At 52.2% G+C, this 13,313-nt stretch overlaps 2 protein-coding genes across 7 annotated transcripts in view; both read right to left on the bottom strand.

Moving 5' to 3' along the window:
* Positions 1 to 544: 544 nt before the first annotated feature.
* On the bottom strand, positions 545 to 2,510 carry LOC100078431 (embryonic growth/differentiation factor 1-like). The gene is made up of 2 exons (XM_001509424.1): positions 2,186 to 2,510; positions 545 to 1,371 (listed from the first exon to the last, which is right to left on the bottom strand). Exons 1-2 carry the CDS (start codon positions 2,508 to 2,510, stop codon positions 545 to 547), a joined length of 1,152 nt encoding a protein of 383 aa, XP_001509474.1.
* A 3,019-nt stretch (positions 2,511 to 5,529) lies between these two features.
* UPF1 (UPF1 RNA helicase and ATPase) overlaps positions 5,530 to 13,313 on the bottom strand; it is a 36,418-nt gene continuing 28,634 nt past the window's right edge. For all 6 annotated transcript variants that reach the window (XM_007670831.4, XM_007670832.4, XM_007670833.4 and 3 more), the window contains 5 exons: positions 12,039 to 12,120; positions 11,639 to 11,800; positions 11,149 to 11,363; positions 10,376 to 10,495; positions 5,530 to 8,129 (listed from right to left, as the gene is read on the bottom strand). In XM_007670831.4, coding sequence (XP_007669021.1) covers positions 10,379 to 10,495; positions 11,149 to 11,363; positions 11,639 to 11,800; positions 12,039 to 12,120 — 576 coding nt within the window. In that variant the 3' untranslated portion in view covers positions 5,530 to 8,129; positions 10,376 to 10,378. The remainder of the gene's footprint in view (positions 8,130 to 10,375; positions 10,496 to 11,148; positions 11,364 to 11,638; positions 11,801 to 12,038; positions 12,121 to 13,313) is intronic.

Genomic DNA, 13,313 nt, shown 5'->3' with positions numbered 1-13,313 from the left:
TCATTTTAGAGATGAGGCAACGGAGGATCAGAGATGAGGTCACCCAGGGGACCGGTGGCAGGAGTGAAATTCTTAGCTCCAGATTCCCAGTTCTTTCTCTTGACTACACAGAGGCAGTTTAAAAGGTTTCCCTTCTCTAAAAGGCTTAGAAGGTGAAGCGCTGGAGGCCTTTTTGAATAGGAAGGTGGAGGCATTGCTTTCTTGAGTTTTGGGGGATGGGGACGGGGATGAGGGGGGTAGGTCTCTGTGTTTTGCAGAACTTGAAAACAAATCAGCTGAAGGATTAGACCAAAAACTAAGGTGGAGTTAGTAATTCTGTCACTGGGGCAGGGGCACCCTGAGTATATTGAAGAGTGGGGGGAATAGATAAACTATTTGAAACTTTGGCACCACTCTCAAACCCTGCCCCCAGCCTAAATCAGCACCCACAAACACCTGCCTCTGGAGTGTGGCATCACACAACCACACACACCGATGCATGGACATCTACGAGAGCGGGCCGGCCTGGGTCCCGCCCCCTTTTCGGGGGCCCCGGCCCACCCGCTCACCTGCACCCGCACTCGTCCACCACCATGTCCTCGTAGTGCCGCAGGACCACGTTGTCGCCGTTGTCGTAGAAGAGCACAGAGATGGGCGAGAGCCTGATGGGGATGCAGCAGGGGAGAGGGGTCTGGGCCGGGGCCACGGAGTGCATCAGGGACTGCAGGATGGCGTGGTTGACACTGTTGAGCTGGGTGGCCAGGGGGAAGGGGCAGGAGCCCCGGCAGTAGTTGGCCATGAAGCCGCGCGGGGCGATGATCCAGTCGTGCCAACCCACGTCCCGGAAGCTGACGTACAGCTGGTGGGGCCTGCAGACGCGGTCGGGGGCCGGGGCCGCCGGGGCCACTGCCCGTCGCCTCCTGGCCACGGGCCGGCACTGCTGGGGGTGGAGGGTCACCACCAGCAGGGAGGCCTCCAGGGAGCGGCCCAGGCTGGCACAGGCGGCCTCTGTGCCGTTGCCGTCGCCCCCGCTGCCATGCAGGATCTCCAGGACCAAGCTCAGGTTGCGCGGGAGGGGGGACGCCCCCACGGGCCCCAAGTCCAGCAGGTCCAGGTGGATGGTGTCCCGGCCCGGAGGCAGGGGCTGCGTCAGGAGGAGCTGGCGGTGGTGCCAGTGGGCCTGCCGGCCCCACAGCTGGGGCCCCGGGGCTAGGGACAGGCTGAGCTCCCAGCCTGGCCCTGGGGGCCCCTGGGCGCCGGCGGGGCCCAGATGCAGCTCCAGCCGGACCAGGGTCGGCTGCTCCTCGGGGGCCAGGGCCGACAGGTTGAAGAAGAGGGGCTTCTCCGCGCACAGGGGGGGCAGGGCTGGCTCCTCGAGCTGGACCGAGCCACCTGGGGGGAAAGGGAGACACGGGGCCTGTGGGGGCTGGTTACCAGTCAGGGGGTCCACGGGTCTAGGGGGCTGAGGCACGGACCCCGACTCTGAGGCCAGCAGGCCTCTCGCTTTCTAACCCCGGGGGGCCTTTTCCCTGTTTCCCAAGGGGCAGTCTCTCGCCCCCTCCCCAAGAAGCTGCCTAGTGTTAGGGTGGGGTGGGGACTCTTTCACCACATACTGTAACTCGGCCCAGGAAACACGCCCCCCCACAACCAGAACTGGCTAGACCTAAACGGGACCCCCACAGAGCCAGGTTCAGCACCTGGTCACGGTAGTTACCGGCCAACACTGGGATGAACCGAGGGATTTGGCTAAGGTTTTCTACCACTGGCAAAGTGGGCAAAGCTCTGGATGAAGAGGGGCAACTATGCCTCAGTCTGTTCCGGCAGGAGAGGTGGAACAGCAAGCAGCACTGCCCCTAGGGCCAGGCAGGAGAGAGAGAGACACACACACACAATAGTCACTGATTCTCAGCAGGAGATAGACCAGAGCCCCTTGGGGTCCAGTCAGCCATGAGGGGGAAGCCACCAAGGCTCGTGGAACGGGTCGGGGAGGAGAGGGGTGAGGAGGGAGGTGGGGGCGCTGCTTCTCTCCTCCCGGGCCCAGGAGCAGCTGGCCTCTGTCCCTGCCACACCCGAGGTTCAGGAGTTGGGGGGAAGGGGGCGATTTGACCCCCCCGCCCCCGGCTCTAGTAGGATGCACTTAATCCGCCCCTCCCCCAGCTCCGGATCCCCGATCTCGACGGCGGCTTCCCCTCGTTCCTCAGTTTACCACGGTCTGGGACAAGCCGGACGATATTTCCGGGGACTCCCAGCTCCTCCACGTGGCAGGGCTGGGCCTGCTCGGGCCCCTCGGCCCCCTCGGGCTCTTGGGTCTCCTTGGCGGCCGCCAGCTTCTCCTGGCTCTTGCGGAAGAGCCGCCAGAGCAGCGGGGGGACGGGCCGGGGTTGCCGGGGCGCAGGGGGTTCGCTCAGCCCCAGGGCTCGGAGCAGGGCGACAGCCTGGGGCGAAAGTGGCCCCGGCTGTGCTCGGCCGAGCCCCGGGGTCAGGGTCAGGGTCAGCGGCAGCAGCAGCAGCAGCAGGCAGAGGGAATGCATCGTTCCTTAGGTCGAACCGGGGAGCGGGTGGGGGGCGCGGGGGTCTCGGCGGAGTCCCGCGGGCCGCCTTATATCGGAGGGTGACCCGGCAGGGGTCACCCCGCGGGTCGGAGAGGGACCCGATCATTGGGTAGAGAGGTGTGAGACGGCACCCTTCCCTCCCCCACCCGCCCACCCCCCAAACACACACATACAACCCGCGGCAGCCCTTCTCCTTGTAACCCTTCGCTTCCCGGTCCCTCCACCCGGTTTGGCGCTAACTCTCCCCTCCGTTCCCCGCCCTAGGCCTTCCGAGCAGCGGCCTCGCTTCTCTCCCCGCATTTCTACCGGGGCAGCCGCGATCGGGGGAGGGGGCAGGGTCGCCCCCAGGGGTACGGGCCTCGGGGGGAGGACGATGGGGCGGATACGAAGGGATCCTCGCTCCTGAGGGCGGGATTTCTCCGAGAAGCGACCTGACTTGGGGGCTCCCAAGCCAACTGAGAAAGGGAACTGCCCCTCTGGGCTAAATTCTTAACCCACCCCCATCAACCTGGCTGCGTCTAAAGAACCCAGCCTTCGGCAGCGTGGCTCAGTGGAAAGAGCACGGGCTGGGCTTGGGAGTCAGAGGTCATGGGTTCAAATCCAGGTTCAGCCGCTTGCCAGCTGTGTGACTTTGGGCAAGTCAGTCCCTTAACTTCTCCGTGCCTCAGTTACCTCATCTGTAAAATGGGGAGGTGAGCCCCAAGTGGGACAACCTGCTTTGCAGAACGGTGCTTTGCACATAGTAAGCGCTAAACAAATGCCATAATAATAATAATTATTAACGGGGAGCAATGTACATAGTAATTCATCAGAGTGAATGAATGAATGAACTTGGAGGGGCCAGGGAGATGGGCGAGCCAGAGGGGATCTCGCCTTCTCCGCCTGGCTACTAGGAGCAGACGGCTTGCCCGGGGCCTGAGGAAGGAGTGCTCCCTCCCTCTCCCCTCCCCTGGAACCGGAGTCTTGGCCTGAATGGCCATGGGGTGGGGAGGTGGAGAGAGGCGATTCCTCCCTCCGCTTCAGACGTAAATGAACGTAGTTCGGCTTGCCCACCCGCGGACTCAATTCCCCGGGTGGCTCGGCGGCTCTTGGGCTCCCCCAGCTCGGGCCAGAACCTCACTGATCTTTAAGTCCCAACCCCTAGAGCGGCTGCAGCTCGCTCGGCTCCCCTCCCCCCGCAAATAGCCCAGCGGGAGCTTCCCCCAGCCGGGGCTCCGAGGATGCTTCTCACTTCAAAGGCTTCTTCCTGTGACTCCAAATTCTTGCATTTTAGGCAGTTCTGGGCTAAATTCTTAACCCGCTCCCATCAAACTGGCTGCGTCTAAGGAACCCAGCTCTCTCAGTGGAAAGAGCCCGGGTTTGGGAGTCAGAGGTTGTGGGTTCTAAGCCCGGCTTTGCCACTGATCGGCTGTGTGACTTTGGGCAAGTCACTTCACTTCTGTGGCTCAGTTACCTCATCTGTAAAATGGGGATGAAGACTGTGAGCCCCCCCCGGGACAACCTGATTACCTTGTACCTACCCCAGTGCTCAGAAGAGTGTTTGGCACATAGTAATCGCTTAACAAATACCGTCATTAATTGAGCTCAAGTAATCAAACTCACTCAAGGACTCAGCTAGAAAGTGGCCCCGGAGCTTTCCCCCCACCGGCCCCGAACGGGCAGCAAGTCCCCACACAATCGGGGCTAGGATCTCAGAGGCCCCGGGAACTCGTGGAAGAATTTTTCGGGAGGTGTGGGGGTGGAAGAGAAGAGAGAGAGGAGCAGATTGTTATCATCCTCACAGCCCGGAGGCCGATTTGTTTGCTCAGCCAGCTCTCGATGCGCCGTCCTATTCTTGCTGAAGGCCTTATTGTCTCTTTCCCGCTTTCTCCCTCTCCTAAACTCTGGGGGAGGGTGGTGCTTTGTCGAGAATCCCGGCACTTTAGGGGCGCCGGGAGCGAAGTGGAGGTTGGGGTTGCCCAACAACGTTTCCTCGGGCTCAAGGAATGCAAGAGCAGTTTGGCTTTGGGGCATGAAACCCTTCTGGTGGAGAGAGGAGCCCTGGCACTAGCGTGATTGTGGTGGCCTACCTTGAACGTGCCTAATTCTAGTCCCCCCCAATCCCATCTCGTGGAAAGGAGGGGACAAAGCTCTCGGGATCTTCCTCTCCCCTCACTCGGACCACCTCGTGCCCCCTCCCAGAAGCGGGGAGGTGTGTATGGCAGAGGGGATGGCCTCGGGGGCAGTCCTAACCAGGACAAGACGGATGGGCTGGGCTGAAAGACATCTGGCCCCTTCTCACCGGAAAGCAGACTGTTGAGGAGGGGGTAGTTGGGGGGGCAGAGGAGTCCCGCCAAAGAACGAGCCAGGGAAGTCTCGTTTTGTTGGAAAGCCCTTGGCTTGCCACCTCATGCCACAGCTGGACTTCAAGAGCTGGGAGGGGAGAAAAAAAAAGATAAAGCAGGTTCTTTCCTCCTTTCCCTCCCTCCTGAAATGGAGAGAATTGCCCCCGGAGTCTGGCAGGTTTTTATTTCAGAGCAGCCGACCTCCTCCCTGTCCCTTCCTTTTAAGGTCGCAGCCGATTTCCAAGAACCTGTCCCCAAATTCTGACGTGTTCTTTGTTCCCAGCCTGGCGGTTAGAACAATGGGGGAGGGGAGGGATGAAGGAAAGACTGCTAGACGGGCAGATTGCAAAATGCAGAGTTTGTCACGATCACAATAATGAGCCCTCACAGGAGGGGATCTGGGAGAGTTTACAGAGAGGTCAGAGGCAGGAGAGACACCAGCCTAGAAGGGCCTGGGAGCCTCTCCCGCTTCAGTAAAGGTTCCTATTGCCACACGAAGGACCTCATCCGGGCCAAAAAAACCAACCAAGCTCGGATAATGCGGGACAGCGATGAGGGAAGGAAACACCTGGAATAAATTTGCCACATAACCCAAGAACAGTGAGTCGGTATCCATGTTGGGGTGGGGCTTGCTTGTCTTCAAAAAGGTTGGAGCGAGCAAGAAAAGTCCAGGGTCAGTGTGAATGCAAGAGCTGTTTATTAATATTTTGATGACAGTTTAAAACAAATTGACGAAAAATCAAAAGTAACACCGTGCTGGCACTGATGTTCATGGATTTATAAAACTCAGAATAATTGCTACAAAGGAAAAACAATAAAACAGCACAAAGCAGAGGCAAAAGCATTCCAACCAGTGAAATATAGGGGCAGATTGGAGGAGGGGAGAGTAGGGGGAGAGCAGGGAGCAGAGGGGTGGGGGTGGGGGGAGAGGAGGGAGAGGAGGGGAAGGGGGCAGAGGGGCATTACTCAATGGATTGCATTGCACAAAGGATTACAGCTTAAACCTATTTCAAAACTCTGCAACTAGGCAGCCTACCCAGAAGGAAAAATTAAAAAAGCCCTTCGGCAATGTTAATAAATAAAACAGTCCATCTTACAGGAAAGAAGGTGGCCTGCGTGTCCCCGTTCTTGGTACATTTTAGAAGGTGAAATTCTGGAGGATTTTTAGAATAGGAGGGCTGATGTTTTTGCTTTCTCAAGATTTATGGGGCAAACTGTGTGTTTTTGCAGAACTTGAAATATAAATTGACAAGCTGAAGGATCAGACAAAAACCTAATGCAGAGTGACCAGCTCTGTCACGGAAATCAAAGTACATCTGTAGCTACCTACCCACCCCCATCTCTAAGAAAAAAAAAGGAAAGAATGAATCAAGGAAAACAACAGAATGCAGGTTTTCTAAGTGGGTGGGCAATTTAGAGGATGGTCTGAAATCAAAGGGGTTTTCAAATGGACTAAAAACAAACATTGCAGTTTGGGCCTTTCTAGTACATTGTGTGAGAGGTAAAGTCTGAGTTCCTCAAAATAACAAATACAAATTTAAAACAAAAACAAACACCCTCCCACACTAGAAATACTTGAAGCCCTTTGATCTTACAGGTAACAGAAAGGTTTAAAAGATATCTACACTAGCAAATCACACTCTGCTCAACTTAGCCAATTAGAGGTAGAAGTTAAGAGCATTTCAAATTTAGGGATCTGATAAAACGGGCAGCTAAGAATGTGAGGTTCTCAATCTCTCTGGATCTCGGCACTCAGAGTGCTCCTAAAAAGGTCTAAAGAACTGTGTCCTCGATACGCCTGTCTTCTTGCGTCATCCCTTAAGACATGATGGCTCACTTTGAATGTGCTCTTTATCTTCCACCTTTAGTATCTATTTTTCAAGTCAACATGGATGCCGAAGTGGTGGTCTGTACCTGAAAGGAATCTTCAGGCTTTTTTAGGCTTTCTGTTTCTTTTTCAAAAATAAAAACAACAGTAATTTAAAAAAAAAAAGGCTTCTCCAGCTACCCGCAGTGAGTCCCCGAAGAAGTCACCCAAAAGCCACTCTTTTTCTCTCATCGGACCCGCTTGATGGCCACCTTCCAACTGCCTGCTTTGCTGTAATTCATTTAGCCTGCTTCAGTATTGTTGTAGAGTCTTTACTTCAAATCCATTATAATCCCCAGTGGCCACTACTTCTCCCCAACATTGGCGGGAGTGAATGAAGCAGGTATACTAGCATCTTTTCCTCCAGGGCTGAAAAGCACAGGAACCCAGCCAGCCCCCTTTTAAGCGCACAATTCATGTGACAGAAAGGCTTGTTTTCGCAGAGTAGAGTCCAGACAGTAGCCAATTAAAGCATACAGAAAACACTTTTAACCCTCCTCCTGCACCAGCACCCGTTCCCCCTCATTAACTGCTATCCATTGTAGGAAGAGGCTGAATGCTACAGCTTTAAAATTCATTTGACGTTCTCTTCATTGGTGGTAATTCTAATTTAAGATTTGCCTGCTTTAAATGTGTGTGCATAAGCACCTCATCTTCCAAGTCCACCACTAAGATTCCAGAGACATAACTTCGAAAAGAAAAATTCAGTGCTCCTTTGATTCAACTAACATCTTTAAAACCACCTTCGAAACATAGGCAACATGAGAACACGTAGGGTTCAGAGCCCGTGTGGACAACCGGCATCTCAGAGTGGAGCTCTGGCCATATGCTGCTGGCACCATCTGTGGCTGGTTCTGCAGACTTGGAAGTAGGAAGTAGGAATCTCTCCTCTGCTGCTAAAATTTGAACAGTTTCCTGCTAAAATGTCGTACCCTTTAAAAGAACTCTGAGATGAGGGTTTCCCTTCCCTCCTGCTCTGGAAAGCGAGGCCCTGTTCCCAAACAGAAGCATGGAATGAAGTGAGCCCTGCTGAAGGCCCTTCTCTCTAGCACATGGGGCTGGGGGAGCAGGGACTCAGCTGACTATTCATTCGTTCATTTTGCTGGTTGCGCGAGACCCGAACCCCGCCTTCCCTTTGGGCCGCAGCCAGTACTCTGCTTCTCTCTCCTCTTCGGACATTCTCCTCGTCTCAGTGTGCTAGCAGTGGTCGCTCACTCGCTCCTTCCTCTCTTCTCTCCCCATTGATTGGTTTCCCTCTCTTTCCTCTCTCTCCTGTTGCTCTCACACAGTGGTGCTTCAGTTTTAGCAGTGGAAAACAGGTATCCATTTTATTTTATTTTTTTTTATTACCCAGAATAAGATGCTGATGGACTAAGCTCCACATAAGCTTAGCTCTTCTTCCTCAACCTAAGGGAGAGAAGGGGTAGGGAAAGAAGGAGTGGGAGAAAAGATTAAGAGTGATGTTGCTGTGGGGGGGAGCGCGCGTGGAGGGGGGGAGCGCGCGTGGAGGGGGGGAGCGCACGTGGAGGGGGGGGAGGCTTGCCTATGACTTGCCCACCTCGTTTTGGGCCCCAGGGAGGGCCACGAGCCACAGGGTACCAGTTGAGGTGCCACCACTCGAGAAGGACATTTGCCCTCATACATGACCGACCTACCCTCCCACCCTTCCAGCTCCCCCAGAAGTGAGTTAATTGGGGAACCTACAGATCTGGAGCTCAGCTAGGCTCCAGACCCAAATTTTTCATCAGGGCAAGGAAAGCAGCGTGGCGCAGTGGAAAGAGCACGGGCTTTGGAGTCAGGGCTCATGAGTTCGAATCCCAGCTCTGCCACTTATCAGCTGTGTGACTGTGGGCAAGTCACTTAACTTCTCTGTGCCTCAGTTCCCTCATCTGTAAAATGAGGATTAAGACTGTGAGCCCCACGTGGGACAACCTGATTCCCCTGTGTTTACCCCAGCGCTTAGAACAGTGCTCTGCACATAGTAAGCGCTTAACAAATACCAACATTATTATTATTATTATTATCTATCCCATGCCATTAATTCCCACCCTGGTGCAGTCTTGTACAATGTGTATGCACAAAGGCTAAAATAAGCTCTCAAGCCAAAAGTAGTCCTACCCCCCTGCACAAAACTGGACAGTATGCTATTCTATTTTACTTTTTACAACTCCCACCTCCCCACTCAAAAACTCTCTTCAGGGCCAGGAGTACTTCTGGCCGCTTGCCTGAGGGAGTGGCATTACTGAAAGACAGTCCTTCGTAAGCACCACCACACATCAAAGCAACTCCCGCTGCAAACTCCAGGGGACCCAGTGGAGACCAGGGCCAAGCATTTTTGCCAGAGGGCCCTGCCATATGAATTGGCAACATACAGCCATATTGTGCTTCTGAATCCAAAGGAAAAAACAACAACTACAAAAAAAGGCTTTGAAAAAGGTTAGCGAGGCCCTTCCTGGATAAGGAGCACCCCAAAGAACAGGAGAGAATAAAACTAAATCAGGTATGTCACACGAAGCACTCCCAGATTTCCTTCAGATTCCAGCCTGGATTCAAGAGAGAAAGGAGATTAAAAAATCCTTGATTTTCCAAGGAGCTCTCCAGGGGGAGTGCATACAAGTGGGTGCTAGTTTCCTCCTAGGGAAAATTTTATAAAGGAAGTGATTGTGAAACACCAGAAAACTATCAAAGGTATTTATTGAGCGCTTACTGTCTGCAAAGCACTGTGCTAAGAGCTCGGGAAAGTACAGAGTTGGCAGACACTCCCCACCATAAGGAGTTTACAGTCTACAAACATCTGATCGGAAGTGAGACAGACCTCCCTTAGACTGCCCGGGAATCCAAAGGCTCGGCAAATTCATGCTTCAATGCACAAAAATATATTTTTAAAAGGGTTTTATTTAAAAATAGCCTTATTCTTCCAGGTTTCACTAGCTGAATACATTTGGTCTGCCTCCTCCATTAGATTGCAAGTTTAAGAGCAGAGATCATGTGCCTCGCTTCTGTTGCATTCTCTCAGATGCTTAGTACAGTGCCTTACACTCCGGAAGCACTCAATAAATGCTCCCAATAGATTGAAAATAGAAAAATCTGCACCTGAAAGGAGCTTCCCAAAGTGGGAATAGAAACTAAAAGGCTCCCCCGCATTATTACAGAGTTTTGGACCGGGCATTTACAGCCTTCTGTAAAGCGGCAGCCTGTCAGAGAAGGATTCACCACTGTAATTCAAAGTAGCAGGAATTAGCTTTGCCAAGTCACAGCTGGTACTTTGACACTTATAATGATGTTGGTATTTAAGGGTTTATTATGTGCAGAGCACTGTTCTAAGCGCTGGGAGAGATCCAGGGTAATCAGGTTGTCCCACGTGAGGCTCACAGTCTTAATCCCCATTTTTACAGATGAGGTAACTGAGGCACAGAGAAGTTAAGTGACTTGCCCACAGTCACACAGCTGACAAGTGGCAGAGCCGGGATTCAAACCCATGACCTCTGACTCCCAAGCCTGGGCTCTTTCCACTGAGCCACGCTAATCACACAAAGAAAAAAAATTCCCAATGTGTGGCCTGCTTCCACACCACTCTGCTTGGGACACAAGCCTAAGAGATGAAACAGCAGTCAACATCAAAGTAAAAAAAAAACCAAAACAAGGTGGCTTACACTCTAATACTGTGACAGTCCAGTCACGCCGTGCTGATATGCCCGTTCACCCTGGTATGTAGAATCCTGTGACAGAGCCACATCGATCTGTGATTTAAACTCATCACCAAGGTAACTGTCCTGAAATGAGAAAGTCACTTTCTTTAAATCCAGCATGAAGATGTGTATGGTTTGTTTGCTGGAGATGGATTCCACCCCGCTCACCCCCGAACCCCCCAATCCTTAATTTCATGCAACTAACTGGATCCAAGTAACACCCAATATGGATTTACACATTCAAACCTCTCACTCCCTCTTTAGGAGTCACAGTGGAATTGCTAGGTGTCTGTACTTCATTCCCAAGCCCCCTGGGCAGAGACAATGCCATTGTTCACTTCAAAGGCCTTTCTTGTTAAACAGTGATTAATTAATTACTCCTGTTATAAATCCATGTTCAAATCATGTAGAAAAGCCTTCCTTAAGTTGCACAACTAGGGCCACATGTTGCCTGGCAGGGATTTTGACTGGACTGCCAAAAGCTTCTTCCAATTTTTCTCCATGTAAATCTGTCAAGGCTAGGAGCTTTCACAGAAACACGCTGGAGAGGCTTAAATGCTGACAGGGAAGGGAGGGAAGGGAGGAAACGGGGACATTTTGCTGCTGGACAGAGGGCGCCTTCTATTGAGGAGCAGGATCACCCTTGTGCGGAGGGCAGCTCCCCTCCTGCTTTTGTTTGGGGGGAACCCGGCTGCAGCAACAGGTTATCAAGAAACAAGGAGGAAAGGTTCTCATACCTGTGATAATTCTGGTTGGGAGAGGCCTGGCTGACTCATCTGCGATGGCTGACTCATGGAAATATAGCCCTGAGTCAACGGACCCTGGGAGAACGGCTGAGATACCACATCCTGGCTTGCTTGACTATTTGGAATATTCGTACTAGGCCCGGGAATACCAAAACGATTTTTCTGGCGTCCGCCACGGCCTGTCTTCCCTTTGGGGGTCCCCCGGCCTGAAGGACGAAAAGGGAAGGAAAAAGTCATTTCTCACACGGTGAACAACTAGGGCTCCCCAGCCCCCAGGGCTGCCCATCACGCCCAAGCTTTCTGCAACTGAAGGCTGGTTCCCCTTCCCAGTCAGCCGACTCGTCACAGTCGCCGGACTGTGGTCCGGGGGTGGGTTACGAAGCAAAGAGCTTTCGGTCCTGGCCCTCACCCGGGTGCAGGGGAAAACCCAGCGCCAAGGGGATTCTTTTTTTTTTCAGGGAGTTTGCAAAGGGCTAGATACCTGCAGCTGGTCCATTAGCTTGTCCGAAATAACCTGGAGGAGGCATCGGTGGCATCATAAGGTTGAATGGGATAGGAATGTTCATAGCAGCGACGTGGCTGGGTCCAGCACTAATCATCCCAATCTGATCATGGGTTTGGAAATACAGATTTGAGGGACGTCCTAAGAAAGTTAAAGTTAGCTGATTACTCTGGGTAGGAAAGCAGCGGGGGCAACAAGAAGAAATAATCAAGCTCACCTCAACTGATTCTAAGGAAAAATACACACATCCCAGAGCTCCCCCTTATGCAACCACTCAGTGACAAAAATATCCCCGACTATATGAATCATGTGATCCAGAACCACCCGAGTGAATTCCTTTTTACACAAAGAATCCTTCATGGCTTATATTTCATTTTACCTTGACTACTCCGATCGTAAACAGATCCTGGGATAATAGCTTCACGAGCATCATACATGGCCGTAGTCATGAATCGAGCTCCCTGGAAATATAACAGAAAAATGGGGGGGGGGGGAGTGGATTGGTGGGGATGGATGGCACTGCCCCACAGACATAGGATTGATATCATCCCAGAGGTTGAGGGGATAATTTCAAGTACTAACACACAGCTGCCACAATACTGTTAAACCCCATGAGAACAGAAGGAACAAAAGGAGTTAGTTTTGTTGTCTCCACTGGTGCCTGCTCTTGTGATTGGGCATCACCCAGACGGCTCTATTAATCCGATTTCCCCTTTTGCATTTTCATGCAGTTTGCTCGGCATTTTCGAGTTTGGTTGAAAATGCACAATGGCTAACGTACTAGACCTACAGAGATAATTTTTATCGAACTTAATGCTAATCAATTAGATACCAGAAATTTGTTTTGTCCAGCTACAAAATTACTATTTCGGAAGGTGGCAAACCTGCGTCAGTACTTCCTAAATGACATTTTAGCAGCTTAATAAATACTAGGGCCCTCCAAACTCATTCTTCCTAAGAGGGCCTCCCAAGGCCCAAGAGCAGTAATTACTAGGGGAAAAAAAAAAAGATAGGGAGGAAGGTACAGTTGCATGGGACTGGGCCAAGAAGCCTGCCTAAAAAGACTCCTGACCTGTTCCTCTGAAGAAATGACATGGGGAGATGGAAAGGTTTGTATGGAACCAACCTATCAAAATCTTGCATTTGAGGGAAAGTATTTGACCTAAGATCCCAGAGCTGAAAAGCCTTGGATTCGGAGACATGCGTCTTTATCCTGTTTGGATAGGACATTCAAACCACACATTCAATCTGTCACCAAATCCTGTTGGTTCTACCTTCACAGCTCTAGAACCTGTCCTTTCCTCTCCAATTAAATTGCTACCACACTGATCCAAGCACATCTCCTAACCCTCCTTGACTATTCCAACAACCTCCACGTTGACCGTCCCGCTTCCTGTCTCTCCCCACTCCAGTTCATCCTTCACTCGGATGCCCAGATCATTTTTCTAAAAAAAAAAAAGTTCAGTCCATATCTTCCCCAACTCCTCAAATACCTCCAACAGTTGCGCACCCACTTCTGCATTAAAACAGAAACTCCTCACCACTGGCTTTAAGACACGCAGTTTTCTCCCTCCTACCTTACGCCTCACTGATCTACTACAATCCAACCTGCACACTCCGCTCTAACACTCTAACACCAACCTACTTTCTGTGC

The sequence above is a fragment of the Ornithorhynchus anatinus genome, chromosome X1, assembly GCF_004115215.2.
Source record: "Ornithorhynchus anatinus isolate Pmale09 chromosome X1, mOrnAna1.pri.v4, whole genome shotgun sequence".
Classification (NCBI taxonomy): domain Eukaryota; kingdom Metazoa; phylum Chordata; class Mammalia; order Monotremata; family Ornithorhynchidae; genus Ornithorhynchus; species Ornithorhynchus anatinus.
Note: the sequence above shows the minus strand (reverse complement) of the source record. Positions and strands in the feature narration are given on the sequence as shown.

Bases quoted from the DNA above. Each gene is read 5' to 3' on its own strand.
- LOC100078431 (XM_001509424.1), bottom strand. From the start codon at position 2,510: ATGCATTCCCTCTGCCTGCTGCTGCTGCTGCTGCCGCTGACCCTGACC. The intron at 1,372-2,185 runs GTAAACTGAGGA...CTTTCCCCCCAG, and splicing joins CCGGCTTGTCCCAGACCGTG to GTGGCTCGGTCCAGCTCGAG.